The 16,659-nt window shown below is 35.8% G+C and overlaps 1 protein-coding gene across 1 annotated transcript; it reads right to left on the bottom strand.

Moving 5' to 3' along the window:
• Positions 1-13,787: 13,787 nt before the first annotated feature.
• Positions 13,788-14,501, bottom strand: LOC109178740. Its single transcript, XM_019328280.1, has one exon. The coding sequence runs from the start codon at positions 14,499-14,501 to the stop codon at positions 13,788-13,790; it is 714 nt and encodes a 237-aa protein (XP_019183825.1).
• Between the last annotated feature and the right edge of the window lie 2,158 nt (positions 14,502-16,659).

The raw sequence follows: 16,659 nt of genomic DNA, 5'->3' as shown, positions 1-16,659 counted from the left end.
TGAGGCAGTGTTGATTTAGTTACATTGTAGTGTCAGTTTAGATACACTGTAATTTGAATTGGTAATTAATACACAAAAAATGTGCGTTCCGTTAACAATAACGGCTCACCGTTTCTTTAAACGGCGCCGTTTTGATCGTGCACCGCGATCCACGATATAAGACTGATGCGGGCCTGGATAAGCCAGTGGGCCACTCGCAAATAATTTACTTCTTCTATTTCATTATGTATAAGCTAATAAAGAGGATAAGAAATTAGAGAGCATAGGAATCAAAACCGGTGTACCTGAAGCGGCGAGTGATCCGGCCATGGAGCGGAACTCTAGTCGGAGGCCCCGAAACACGTACAAGTTCTGCTAGTCGAAAGACATGGGGCGGCCGGCCAGGGTGAGGTCCTCCACGATCAACTGTGCCCGTCCAAGATATTCGGTCGGCGAGCTATCACCTTGCCAGAGGGATTGGAACTGGCCGAGAAGGTTCAAGCAGCGCACCCTCGTCAAAGAACCCAACGCCGCTGTGATGGAGAGCCATACATCGCGGGAGGTGGCACGACCGACAACAAGATACATTACCTCATCAGATAGGGATGAGATGAGGAGTGAGAGGATCGACTGATCCTGTTAAATCTAGAGGGCATGCGCCGGATTCGGGGCGGTGGTGGATGTAGTGCCGTCGGAGGCGCCGTCGCTGGTGGCGGGGGTGGTGAGAATTGCCAGAGGACACGGGGTCTCACTATCAACATAACCTAACAGTCCTTGACCTCGTAGGAAGGGTATTAATTGGATACGCCAAAACAAAAAATTACGTGTTGTAAGTTTAATGGACACGAAATGGTGTGCCGTTGAGAAGGAATTTGGGGTGGCCGGCTGAGGCACGGTGACGGACCTCACTCGAATTAGTCGACATTGTGAAGAGAGAGAAAAAAGAGGCTACCTATCGCTAACTGATACAAATGAGAGGATAATTTTGTGTATTAAATTCACATATGGAAAATACAGAGATACAAAAGGAATGAAAGACTTGCCTAACTAATCTTATACATCATGCTAGCAGTTAAGTCTAAGTCAATTACGACCATACAAATACAATATCATTAATACAGATGACATATCTTTAATCCACAAGTTTATCTGTGAGAGAAAGTTGCATGTTGCTTCTAAAAAGGAACACTCCATTGACTTGCAATGTTTGACTACTGCAAGAAGAAAAAGCTGCGGGGATGAAGAGAGGTGGCGGTTCCATTTCCGATGGGACTACTCACTCTCCGATAGCTTGCCGCCAAGGAAATTGCCACGCCAGGACGCCGCTCTGCCTTAGCCGGAAACAAAGGGTGCCGCCACTGACCGCCATCATCGTCGACCAAGAGAGAGATGACAGTCGTCGCCGCCGTTGCTGCTTCGCAGACCTGCTGCCGTCGACGAGTTAGAACCACCGCCATCCACCATCGTTGCTGGTTGTCGAGAAGAGGAGATGGAACCACTGCGACAAGATGGTCAACGGGTGTGGATTCGGGTTTGAAACGATGCTGATGAAGAAGGGATTGTTGAGGATCTTGCTCCCTCTCCGACGAACTCGTTTCCTCTATTGATGCCAGCCTCGCCGCTGGAGACAGCGCCCGCCGGATCCACCGACTGCGGCGGAGGACTCACCGCACATAGAAGAAGGCCCGGTGAGGCGCTGCATGCAGTCATTGACGGTTCTATGGATGACTTTGGGAGACACGCAGATTGAGGAGAATGGGGTAAAGAACTATTGCGAAATTACACTTTTGTCTATGGTTTTAACCCTAGTTTGAGAGAAATCTGATCCGATGATCAAATTGACTACGGTTTGAAGATTTGAGGGACCCAATTGAATAAAATTAACAGTGAGAGATCACATTGCAGATCGAGCAACAATTGAAGAACCAAAAGTGCGATTTTCCTTTAAAATAATAATAATAATAACCATTTATTAAAAAAATAAAAAAATAAATAAAACGTACCGAGAGCCGAACATTCAGCTCTCCTTAGTTTTGGCACTTTTCTCACATCGGTGGGAAAAGTGGCATGGGAGCCTTGAAACTCCTATAAAAGCGCAAATTATGCCCTGGAAACTGTTCACCATGAATGGTGAACACGGGTCCAAACGGCGCCTTTTTACGTAAAAAAAAAATAAAAAATAAAAAAATCGCGAATGTGGTGTTAACGGCGCGCGTTTGGTCAGATTATGAATTTTCTGTTAAGAGATTATGAATGTACTGTAAATTCATAATCTCATGATAGAAAATTCATAATCGCATAAAAGAAAAACATTTATTAAATTATGAATTTTATGTTATGAGATTATGAATTTACTGTAAATTCATAATCTCATAACAGAAAATTCATAATCTCATAACAGAAAATTCATAATTTATGAATGTTGAAGAAGCTTGCGCTACAGAGGAGCAACCATGGTTTCGGACGGGAATGTGTAGGCATGGTTCCAAAGTGAATGTGCTGGCATGGATTCATAATTTATGAATGTCCGAAATCATTGCTCACCTCAAATTAAAGTGAAACCGCGAAATGTGAAAATGAAGAAGAAAAGTCACGCGATTAATTAAGAAAGAAAAAAAAAAAAAAAAAAAGATAACGGTGCACTAACACCGTTGGGACCGTGTTCACCATGAATGGTGAACATGGTTCCATGGCATAACGATTGCTATAAAAGTAGCCTTAAAGGCTTCAATTTAAAAATTAAGCTTGTCCATCCGTTGATGAGCAAGTAGTGAGCTAGCGAAACTGGCTTTTGTTATTGAATGAGTCGAAATGTCTCTACAGTAAACTTTAAAAAAAAAAATTAAAAAAATAGAGGTGTTTTGTTTGTATTTTCAGTGGCTTGGAACAAATTATTGCTTCAAACTGTTGAATAACCAAACACTTTCTTTAGCATTTTGATCTTTGGGTTACATCATATTTACCAATCGTCCAATATCTTTGGGTTACATTATAATTAAAAATTTTAAATTTTTACTACTTCATCTAAATTCCTTAAATTAAGAATTTCTTTATCCATAATAATTTATTCAACAATAATGGTTGAACTAAATGAACACTGAGTAAAACACGCAAAACACCTAAAGGATTGGTACCGTTGATTCATTCATTGATATTGTATATATATGCATTCATTAAGTATATTAGAACTCTTTACAACAAAAATATTTAGTTACTATTTTAAAAAAAATTAGTAACAATTATAATGAATCTCTTATATTACATTGTATTCATATACTATGAGTTACATATTTAAATAAACGAATTTTACATTAAATTTCTTATGTATGAACTTCTCATATATAATCTTGCATTGATATACTTTTAAATATTTATTTAATTATAAATATTGAGCAGTGTAAAACTAGTTAATAATATAAATGTAGATTATTATTATTATTTTTGTTGTTAAAACTACTACTACAACTTGCATTCTTTGAATATCTTATTTAATACTTTTTTTTAGAACAAACTTGGATTCACGATTGTTCTAAAAAATATAAAACCCATAATATATTCAAAGAATGCAAGTTGTAGTAGTATAAAAATATTGAACCAAGAAGCATGCATGCATTCTCCACACTTCAGCCATCTTCACACCTCTTCCTACTCTGCTGTTCTCACCTCACCAACTACATCTTCTTCTTCATTTTCTTGCTGCCCACCAGGTATGTTTCTTTCTTTCTTTTTTTTTTTTTTTTTTTTTTTTCAGTCATAAATTAATTTTTTTGATAGCTTTTCTTTTTGTTTGTTCAGATTGACATCTAGAATGGTTCATAAATTATTATTATTATTATTATTATTATTATTATTATTATTATTATTATTATTTAGTTACCTCTTTGAGCCTAGCTAGTAGTGAATAATATTCGACTGCCGGTGTCTCTTCTAAAAAGCATCCCTTGCAGGGCCCATGCTTGGAGGGGGTCCATCATACCCGTTATATGTGTAGTATATATAGGAGTAGTTATGATGTGCATCCGTATGCACCATGCATGGTGCATACGGATGCAAAAACAACGTCGTTTTATTAAAAACGCGCGTTTCCTCTTAAAAAAATTTCAGGTTCGATTCCCAGCAACAACATTATGTTGTTCATTCATTCTGGAATTTTAGTTCATAGATTATGGAATTTTAGTTCATTGATTCTGGAATTATAGTTCATCAATTCTGGAATTGTAGTTCATCGATTCTGAAATTTTAGTTCATAGATTCTGGAATTTTAGTTCATTCATTCTGAAATTTTTAGTTCATAGATTAGATTCTGGAATTATAGTTCATAGATTCTGGAATTATAGTTCATCGATTCTGGAATTTTAGTTTATATGTTGTTGCTAAGAATCGAACCTGAATTTTTTTTAAGGGGAGACGCGCATTTTTAATAAAACGACGTCGTTTGTGCATCTGTATGCACCATGCATGGTGCATACGGATGCACAGCATAATTTGCCTATATATAGTATATATATAGGATAAGTAAATAATATACGTGCATGTAAACAAATAGGTTAATTAGGTTGGCTGGTATAATATTTGAATGTTAATAACTTCTGTGTTAAAGTTAAAGGGATCAAACCCTACCTTTCACATTTTAGAAAAAAATCATGAAATTCCTCAACTCTATTTTTTGCTGATTTTCTAATGTACTTTTTAAATTATTGAAATTCATCACCTCTTACTTTTTTGTTTATTTTGTAATGTATTTAAAAAAAAAAAAATTTGTTTTGTTTTTTTTTTTTGTTTTTTTTTTGTTTTTTTTTGTATTTAATAGTATTTTATAATAAATATATATAACTTTTATATACTTATACTAAACACTAGTTTTTTACGCGCATTGCGCGATTGGGATAATGCCCAATGCTTTTTTTTTAAATAAGTACTTTAAAGTATATTAAGGCAGGATTATATTGAAATTGTTCATGCATAGATAATTGAAGGTTGAATTTGCGTATTTAAATAGGTAATTCTTCTCCCAAAGGTTGAATCCCCAACCCCAAGGGCCCCCCACACTCCGACCCGACAAAGCATTGTGGGAAGTTGTAAATCACGGTGACTCAATGATTCAGCAGACAGGGTCAAATGCTGATACGCACAAGGAATCTGCCCACTTTGGACATAATTCCCGCACTGCCGCCGCCGAGGTTCAAACCTTCGTCTCTTCTCCCAAATACTACCTACTAAACCATTGAGCTAAGCCCGTGCGGGTTAAATAGGTAATTCTAAGTTTACAAATGCAAGATAATATAGTCAAGATTGATTATAATTGTCAATAAAATAATTGTATAGGTATGGTTGAAACCAAATACGGGACATAAGGGAGAACAAATAAAAATTAGGACATAAAATATTAAATATATACTAATATTGTTTGAGGAGATTCCGACATTAGGATTTGTGGTTAAGTTCTATTAAGACTTTAATATTAGAATTAGATTAATGGTGTAGTTATAATTCTATATTAGACTTTAATATTAGAATTAGACTAACGGTGAATTAACGGAAAAGTTAAATGGATAATCATATAATTAAGGATAAATTAGAAAATCTTAAAAGAAAAAATTAAAACCTGAACAATATGAACCATTCATTTGATTTAATAATTTGGCGGTCATTTTTTCTACCCAATGTTAATAATTAAATAAATTCGCTGGTCAAATCCGCTAGTATAATCCGCTAACGCTAACCGCTAACTGCTGATTGTCAAACAAGGACATTGCGAGGTAGTTCTCACTTCAATTTGTTGTGTGATTTGAATACTCTCGTTGTCACAAAATCTCTCAAGTAGTTAATATGGTTGGCTTTATTAATTATATTTTTTAATTTTTTCATGGTATTAATAAAATACTTGGTAAATAAATATATAGCATTATTTTGTATTATAACTTTGATATTTAATTAGAAAAATAGTGCACAAAAAAATAATAGATAATGTAGTGAATATAATCAATTGATGAATTTGAATGTAAAGAATTTTTACATTTGAGAAAAATAAAGACAATATAACTAACGAAAATATTTCTCTTAATTAATTTATTGATAATTAATAAATTTTTTTTCACTGAATAAAGACATTGTAAGGATAATGTAGCGAATATAATCAATTAATAAATTTGAATATAAAGAATTTTTATATTGAAGAAAAATAAAGACAATATAACAAATAAAATTATTTCTCTTATTTTTTTTTTGAAAATTATTTCTCTTATTTAATTGATTGATAATGAATAATTTTTTTTTTTTTTTGAATAAAGGCATTGTGGACACATAATTCTAAGTTAAAGAAATGCATATGTATTATTTTTTGTTGTAACTACTAAATTATTATTTATATAATTTAATAAGAGTAAAATAGAGTACTAATTATGCCAACTTTGATTGGGATGAGTTTCGAACCTAAGACCTTTTTTTATTGAAATCAATGAGTAAGTTAACAGTGAACTAACGGCAATTCTTAAAATTTTAACGGAATTAGTAACGGTGTGTGTATATTTTAGGAAATTTTAGTGTAAAATTTAAATCTGATCAATCTTTTAATTAATCTGAGCCATTTATTTGATTAAAATCTGTGACCGCCATTTTTTCTACCCATTATAGGCCTAACTCTCTTGGGCTCTTATTAGTATAGTAGATAGTAGATAGATAGTAGATATTATGAAAAATTAAATTAAAAATAATTTCAATCAAGTCATGTTAACCAAACAAAGACACATAAAGATTTTTAGCCTCACATATGTTTGCAAGTGTTGTTTTATAAATTTTTAATAATAATTAATTTATTATTTATTATGATAACAATGTTATTGTTTATAAGTTTACTTTATTTTAAATTATTTATTTATTTTTATAAATTATAATTATTTATTTATGAAGGCACTTATACAATTATTTATTATTTTGCATTTATGAAATCACCTAGAATTTTTCATGATTATTATTGTGTATGTAAAATAATTAAAAACTTGTTAATCTTATTTAAAGTTATTGATATTAGTATTTTTTTGTTATTTAATTTAAATTTTAGGTATAAAATATATATTAACTAGGGCCTATTTTTTCAATCGTTATGTCATGGAACCGTGTTCACCATCCATGGTGAACACGGTCTCAACGGTGTTAGTGCACCGTTATCTTTTTTTTTTTTTTTTTTCCTTAATTAATCGCGTGACTTTTCTTCTTCATTTTCACATTTCGCGGTTTCACTTTAATTTGAGGTGAACAATGATTTCGGACATTCATAAATTATGAATCCATGCCTGCACATTCACTTTGGAAGCATGCCTACACATTCCCGTCCGAAACCATGGCTGCTCCTCTGTAGCGCAAGCTTCTTCAACATTCATAAATTATGAATTTTCTGTTATGAAATTATGAATTTTCTGTTATGAGATTATGAATTTTCTGTTATGAGATTATGAATTTTCTGTTATGAGATTATGAATTTTCTGTTATGAGATTATGAATTTACAGTACATTCATAATCTCATAACAGAAAATTCATAATCTGACCAAATGCGCGCTGTTAACACTACATTAGCGAATTTTATTTTATTTTTACGTAAAAACGGTGCCGTTTAGACCAGTGTTCACCATTCATGGTGAACACGTTTCCAGAGCATAATTTGCCCTATTTTTTTCATCATGTACCGGGCCTATAAAATGATAGGACCGGGCCTGATCCCTTGACATCATCCCATGCGCCTTCAGTCCATATGTCATCCACAACAACAACAACAATAATAATGAGTCGTTATGCTGTGGACTCGTGCCAGCATGCATCATGGGCACGGTAACGGTGCCGTCAGTGGCACCGTTATCTTCCCTTTTTTTTAAAAAAAAAATTCAGACCGTTTCGTTATAGGAGCATATATTCACAGCTCTGTGTTTATAATTTCATAACTGTACATTAATAATTCCATAATTGTACATTCATAATTCCGTAACTGTACATTCATAATTCAATAAATGTAAATTCATAATTTTCAAAGCTCTATGTTCATAATTGTAAGTTCATAATGTCAGAGTTCTGTGTTCATAATTTCATAACTGTACATTCATAATTCCATAACTGTACAATCATAATTCCATACAGTATATTCATAATTCCATACCGAACATTCATAATTTTCGAAGCTCTATGTTCATAATTCCGTAACTGTACATTCATAATTTTATAACTGTACATTCATAATTTCATAACGAATACGCTATTAATGCCGTTAACGGCCTTTCGAACAATTTTTTTTTTTTTTATACTTAGAACAGCGAAAACGACGCCGTTTTAGAGACGTGCGCACCTTGCAAGGTGCGCACGTGCGCATAGCATAATTTGCCCAATAATAATAGTATAAATATTTGACAATATATGTTATAATTGTTGTGTGTATGATCAACTTTGTCAAATAAAAAACATGTTGTGAACGACAAGGCCAAGTCCAAGTCAAATTAACACTCAACAACTATGGTGGTTGTTGAAAAAATGAGCTAAATTGTCATTTAGCGAGGCAACCCATGAGGCATAAGGTATGCCAAATTTCTGAACATTTTTATCAACTGTGAGGAACAAAGTCTTGCTACTTAGAGCAACACAAGCTAAGTTTCACGAAGCATTAAAGGGTTTTCACGAACTTCTGCTCGAAGCGGCACAAATTGCGCAAACCTCTGTTGTTCGAAGCATGCATCAATTACGATCAACCTCTGCTATTCAGTAAGCAGTAGAGCCGTAGAGGTTTGTGAAGTTCTACTATTTGTACCAAGTTCGATGTGTTGTTATCAAACTTGTGCTATATCTCCAATGTAGTGAAAATTGTTGAGTTTATTATGATTAGTTACAAAATTAATTATGATTAATTCTAATTTTCAATCAGAGAATAACATTGGTCAACCTTTCCATTTCTCTTCTTCATTTTCTTGCTGCCTACCAGGTATGTTTCTGCTTTTTTTTTTTTTTTTTTTTTTTTTTTTTTTTTTTTTTTTTTTAAAGTCATAAATTACTTTTCTTGATAGCTATTTTTTTGTTCATCTGATACTAAAATAATTTCCTGGCCGGTAACGGTTGGATATTGGTGAATAAATCGATACACAAAATATATATTTATTCCGAAAATTAGAATTTAATTTATAGAAAATTAATTCCAACCAATTTTGATACAAAACCCAAATTACAAATATATACAACGTATATATATTAACCAATAGAGATTTATTTTATCAAAAAATAATCTCACCACAGCTAGTACGAAACTAGTACAAGGGACTTAATTTCCACGAAATTAATCCCACCACTTGGTACGAAACCAAGAACAAAAGATAAAACAAGAAAGGGTTTCTAACCTGAGGTTTTAACCCAACGAGAAGAAAATAGAAGAAGCAGAAATCCGAGTTTTGTGTATACACATTCTCCTTAAAACCGATTCGCCACCTCCCGAGGGTGCTAGGAGCGTTGTGGCGTCAGTCTCCCAGGATAAAACGGACTACGACTTTGGCGTTCGAGCACTCAAATCCAAAATCCGGCGAACAAGAACACAAGTTGAGCACTCTGATATTTTTCAGAAGATGTTGGCAGAAATTTCCCTTTGTAAACGAGATGAGAGTAGAGAGAAAACAAAAGGTTTTGAGAGATTTCAATCTGACGTTGTAAACTATTTGCCAAGCATCCAAGGTATTTGTAGGGGAAAAAGGATTAATTAGCCAATTCATGGCACATTAACCAACATAAATTCTAAATTTAATAATTGGATGATAACGTTTGAAACGGTCGTACTTGTAATAATACCAACGGTCACAAACTTAATACGCGATTAATTCGTACCGACCATAACGACCCGTTTAACAAATTGGGACCGAGAACCACATCCGAGTGGTCCGCAAGGACCGAAGCGATACAGCACGAAAGTAGCTCACGAAAGGATCGGAGAGCAGTAGAACACGAAAGAGCTCACAACTCCAACTTAAAGCATGAAACTCAAGCTTGAAATTAAGCTTTCAATTTATTGATTCGTGCATGCACTTTCGTCCAGCATCATTTGTCCCAATTTAAAATTAAGCTTTCAATTAAAGCTTAATCCACTTAAGCCCAACTTTCGTACATGTTAGGAATCGTGCTAATTTTAATTAGCACCTAGTTTAAGTTATGACTTCTCTCAAAAAGGTTCATTTTCAGAATCAATTTCTCATTCACCTATTACCCATTTTGAGCGTACATTATATCAAATCCTTCATCTCACTTCGAAGAACCCGAATCCACTTTGACCCAACCCAAATCGGAAGTGGATTCCACATATATTTGTACCACATAATAGTCACTCAAAATGTCATTTTTAGCTAAAAATTCCAACAATCCCCCACAGGAATGAAAATGATTTTTGGGACGAAGAAAAATCGACACGAATGTGCTCAACGGTTGATCCCTGCATAGCATAGGTAGGTGTTACCCTTTGAACCTTGCGTTTGAAGATATGTTTACTCTACTGGCTGTATGGTAGAACTTGATGTATTTGAACCAACTGCCGTTTGTGTAGATGATGATACATATCCCACACAAGAACCTCACAACCTTTGTTATGTTCTCATGGGTGTGCCCGTTTTGGTCATGGGTCACCTTCCTGGTTCTACAAGAGTTTCTAAAGAATTGAGCCCATCAATTCTCCTTTGAAGTGACCCTACTTCTCTCTCACATAGGTGATTCTTTTCCGAGTATCCTGCATACTCACACATGTCAACCGACATTCGAATCATTAAAGCATCTGCGTGCTAACCTCGTGCGGGAGTCACTGTTCTCACGAGGAATGATAGGAGTCCGAGACCCCCACAGTGACACACTTCGTTCTATAATTTAGTTGTCCCATTGAACCTAGGTGCCAGCTAGGTTGGGTGTCCACTATAGAACTTTTTATTCCATGGGCTTCAAACCCATTCCTCGTGCCAACTTCTCAACATCTTTGCTCAACCCTTTGGTTAGCGGATCCGCTATATTGTCTTTTGACTTCACATAGTCAATAGAGACAACACCCGTTGTGAGTAGTTGTTTGATGGTATTATGTCTTCGACATATATGTCTAGACTTACCATTATACATATGACTTTGTACTCTCCCAATTGTTGCTTGATTATCACAATGCACACTAATTAGATGTACATATCTATCCCAACAAGGAATATCCTCCACAAAATGGCGTAGCCATTCAGCCTCTTTACAACATTTGTCTAAGGCTATCAACTCATATTCCATCGTGGATCTAGCTATCAAGGTTTGTTTCGAGGATTTCCAAGAAATGGCTGCACCGGTTAACGTAAACACGTAGCCACTCGTGGAATTAGAGTTCTTCATATCCAATATCCAGTTAGCGTCGCTATACCCTTCAAGTACAGCAGGATATCGTGTATAGTGCAGTCCCTAGTCACGAGTATACCTCAAGTATCTCATAACTCTCACTATTGCCTTCCAGTGCGCATCACTAGGGTTACTCGTATATCTACTGAGTTTGCTAACCGCAAATTAAAGGCAATATCAGGCCTGGTATAGCTCATTAGATAAATCAAACTTCCAATAATCCTAGCGTATTCTACTTGAGAGATACACTTCCGCGATTTTTGGACAGAATAACGTTAGTATCTAATGGAGTCCTAGCCACTTGATAATCATCCTTGTTAAACTTTGCAAGGATTTTATCAACATAATGAGATTGGCTTAACACGAGACCATCAGGTCTTCTCACGATTCTAATCCTAATGATTAAATCTGCTAAACCCATATCCTTCATGTCAAATCTCGAATTTAACATGTCTTTGGTAGATTTGATCATTCGATCACTACTACCCACGATGAGTATATCATCCACATATAAACAAAGAATGACATAACAATCTATCGCTTCCTTAATGTAGACACCCTTGTCACTTTCGTTTATATTAAACCCATTGGTTAACATCGTATGGTCAAACTTTTCGTGCCACTGCTTAGGCGTTTGTTTTAAACCATATAACGATTTAACCAATTTACAGACTTTCTTCTCTTGGCCCGGAACCACAAACCCTTCGTGTTGTTCCATATAGATTTCTTCATCTCACTCATCATTCAAGAAAGCTGTTTTCACATCCATTTGATGAACTTCCAAATTCCGCAGTGCGGCTATGGCAAGAATCATCCTTATGGAATTTATTCTCGTCACGGGAAAATACGTGTCGAAGTAATCAAGGCCCTCGCGTTGCCTGTAACCCTTAATTACAAGCCTAGCCTTATACTTCTCAATGGAACCATCAGATTTTAACTTTCGTCTAAAGACCCACTTGGATCCCAAGGGCTTATTACCCGGAGGAAGATCAACCAGTTCCCAAGTGTGATTCTGTAAGATAGAATCCACTTCACTCTTTATAGCCTCTTTCCACATTGGTCCTTCCGTAGAAGTCACAGCTTCTACATGCGTTCGAGGCTCGTTTTCTAACAAACATGTCAGAAAATCCGGTTCATTTTCTAGTAAACAAGTTAGAATATACGTATCACATTCTAACAAGTACGTCAGAAAATCTGGACCAAAGGATTTTTCAATCCTAACTCGCTTGCTACGTCTAGCTTCGAGCTCGGGTTCTTTCTCAAACCCTCCACTGCCATTATCCACAGCCTCGTCGAATGTTCGTTTCGACGTACTATGTCCCCCACTAGACCTACACGGAAATACATCTTCAAAGAACGATGCATTCCTTGATTCAATTATCCGGTTGTTATATACGTCCTGATTATAGGACTCGTGTACTAAGAACCAATACATACTACTGTTATGTGCATAGCCAATAAAGATGCAGTCCACCGTCTTGGGACCTATCTTTATTTTCTTAGGTGTTGGCACCAAAAATTTGGCAAGACACCCCCACACTTCCAGGTACTGATAAGAGGGTTTCCTACCATTTCATATCTCATAAGGAGTCTTATCGAGCTTCTTGCGGGGAACCTTATTTAGAAGGTAGTTACTTTTCAAAATCGTCTCACCCCACATACTTTGAGCTAGGCCCGAACTTATCAACATCGCATTCATCATCTCTTTCAATGTACGATTTTTCGTTCGGCAACACCGTACCATTCGATTGAGGTGCGTAAGGTGCCGTACACTCGTGTATGATACCTACACTTGCACAGAAGTCACCAATATGTGCTTCATACTCACCACCTCGATCGCTTCTAACCTTCTTAATCCTCCGATTAAGTTGGTTTTCCACTTTGTTCTTATAAAGAATGAATTTATCGACAGCCTCGTCTTTGCTCTTAAGCAAATACACATAGCAGTATCTTGTGCTATCATCGATAAACGTGATAAAATATTTATTACAACCGCGCGATTATATTGATCTAAAATCACATACATCGCTATGAACCAACTCAAGTGGTTCCGTTTTCCTTTCAATCGATTTAAAAGGAATTTTTGTTTGTTTTCCCTCAACACAAATCTCACATTTGTGCTTATCAACTTGAAATGCGGGAATATGGTCCAAGTTAATTAATCTATGTATAGAATTAAAATTAACATGACCTAGTCTACCGTGCCACAAACGTGAAGACTCAAGTAAGCAGGCTGAATTAATAATGCTTTTATTAATCGCGGTTATTGCATCAAGCTTAAAAAGCTCATCTAGCACATAACTCTTGCCTACGTACATTCCTGATTTCGACAAAACAACTTCGTCTGACTCAAACACTAACCGGAAGCCATTCTTGTTCAACAATGAACCAGAAACTAAGTTCTTCCGTAGCTCCGGTACGTACAAAATGTTGTTCAGAGTCAGCTCTTTCCAGAGGTCATCTTGAGAACCACTTTGCCCATGCCTTCCACAGTAGACTGAGCAGAGTTTTCCATACATACATTCCCACTATTAGTCGTCTCGAAGGTAGTAAACAACTCACGGTTGAAACACATATATCGGGTCGCACCCTTATCAATGAACCATTCCGTTTGGTTCGAACCAACCAGGTTTACCTCGGTCACCATTGCCGAAAGGATGATTTCAGACTCATTCTGATTGACCCACACCACATTAGATTCCGAATAATCATTCATCCTCTTAAGTGCTTTACAATCAGTCCACTTGTGGCCCATAATGCCACAATTGAAGCATATTCCATAGAATTGCTTCTTGAAGTCCTTTCTGCCCAAAGGCAACAAATGGATACTAGGTTCCACTTGAAAGGCTTCACTCACGATCGTTCCTTCGTCAACTTGACTTAGGACAATCCCTGAATCCACCATCTTGTATTCAAGTAATCGGTTGATGACAAACATTTTTTCCTTAGCGTCATCACTTTTATACTTCAGGTCCAAAGATTCCCACAACGAGTCACACAAACCGTTTAAAACATAGTTTAGGCATAGGAAAATCGAATATTTCCAAATCCTTACTATGCTAACGGTTTGAGCATTAGACTCATGTTCCTTTCCACTATGAACCATCTCAGTCAAGATCCATGACATGCCGAGAATCATTAGGTTGTACAACATTTCAAGTTGCCATCCTACGAAATTCAACATCTTGAATTTCCATGGTCTTTCGACCAATCCACAAGGTACCGTCCCATGTACCTTCATCGTAGGGATATACCCTTTGATGCCACCACCGGTCTCTGAACCAAAGTTCACCGAGGTTTCGGAATGTGCAACAACGTTGCCAATCCGGCCATTTGAATGTGCACATGAGCAACATTCATGTTACCACTTTCAACAACAATGGGAGCCATCGACTTTATTCACCAAAAGATTAATCGGTTTTAAGATTGTTGGATATTGGTGAATAAATCGATACACAAAATATATATAATATATATATATTTATTCCAAAAATTGGAATTTAATTTATAGAAAATTAATTTCAACCAATTTTGGTACAAAACCAAAACTACATATATATACAACGTATATATATTAACCAATAGGGATTTATTTGATCAAAAAATAATCCCACCACAGCTAATACGAAACTAGTACAAGGAACTTAATTTCCACGAAATTAATCACACAACTTGGTACGAAACCAAGAACAAAAGATAAAACAATAAAGGATTTCTAACCTGAGGTTTTAACCCAACGAGAAGAAAGTAGAGGAAGCAGAAATTCGAGTCGTGTGTACACACACTCTCCTTAAAACCGATTCGCCACCTCCCGAGGGTGCTAGGAGCGTTGTGGCGTCAGTCTCCCAGGATAAAACGGACTACGACTTTGGCGTTCGAGCACTCAAACCCAAAGTCCGGCGAACAAGAACACAAGTTGAGCACTCCGATGTTTTTCAGAAGATGTTGGCAGAAATTTCCCTTTGTAAACGAGATGAGAGTAGAGAGAAAACAAAAGGTTTTGAGAGATTTCAATCTGATGTTGTAAACTATCTGCCAAGCATCCAAGGAATTTGTAGGGGAAAAAGGATTAATTAGCCTATTCATGGCACATTAACCAACATAAATTCAAAATTTAATAATTGGATGAAAACGTTTGAAACGATCGTACTTGTAATAATACCAACGATCACGAACTTAATACACGATTAATTCGTACCACCATAACGACCCGTTTCAAAATATTTGAGCGACCGAGAAGTCCGTACAAACCTGAAGGTTTAACAAATTGGGACCGAAAACTACACCCGAGTGGTTCGCAAGCACTGGAACAGTGCAACATGCACGAAAGTAGCTCACGAAAAGATCGGAGAGCAGAAGAACACGAAAGAGCTCACAACTCCAACTTAAAGCATGAACTTTCGTCCAGCATCATTTGTCCCAATTTAAAATTAAGCTTTCAATTAAAGCTTAATCCACCTAAGCCCAACTTTCGTACAGGTTACGAATCGTGCTAATTTTAATTAGCACCTAGTTTAAGTTTTGACTTCTCTCAAATAGGTTCACTTTGATAATCAATTTCTCATTCACCTATTATTCATTTTGAGCGTACATTATATCAAATCCTTCATCTCACTACGAAGAACCCGAATCCATTTTGACCCGATCCAAATCGGGAGTGGATCCCACATATATTTGTACAACAAAATAGTCACTTAAAATGCCATTTTTAGCTAAAAATTCTAACAGAAACTTTTGAAAAACCAGTCTGGCCGGTTGGTTTCGATATTTTTTATTTTGCAATATCATTAAATTTTATTTGTGAATTTTTCCCTTATTTTATTTGTGAATTGTTTGTGAATTCTTATGGTTTACTGTAGAATATAATGACTTGTCTCTAGAGTTTTTTGTGCTAATTTCAAGTTTTGATTATGTTGAGAAAGATAACCTTGATTTGAACTTATTGATTATGTTGGAAAATTTATGGATATTGTATTGAACTTGTGATGTTAGGTTTTTGCACTTTGGGTATTGAAGCTAAGAGTCCGTCATGGCTTGTGTTGCACTAACTAGTTTAATGCGAACACTAGAGATTGAGTTCCTGCAACCCAATCCACGTCTCATTCTAAATGACAAACAACTTATCCCCTCTCTCTGCAAAAAACTTACCTTTTTGCAAACGTTTCTTGACGAATCTGAGAAGAAAGCCCACAATTGGGAGGATCCGAACGATCTGATAGCAAGAATTAGAGGAGTAGCTCTCGAAGCAGAATATGACATTGAAGCAGAGCTAGTAAGGATTCATTTCCTTAAAAAAAACGAAGGGCTAGTAA

This window comes from Ipomoea nil, unplaced genomic scaffold, assembly GCF_001879475.1.
Source record: "Ipomoea nil cultivar Tokyo-kokei standard unplaced genomic scaffold, Asagao_1.1 scaffold0869, whole genome shotgun sequence".
NCBI lineage: Eukaryota > Viridiplantae > Streptophyta > Magnoliopsida > Solanales > Convolvulaceae > Ipomoea > Ipomoea nil.
This window is presented reverse-complemented; position numbering and strand designations above follow the sequence as displayed.

Coding starts and splice junctions, on each gene's coding strand:
- LOC109178740 (XM_019328280.1), bottom strand. CDS start 14,501: ATGTTGTACAACCTAATGATTCTCGGCATGTCATGGATCTTGACTGAG.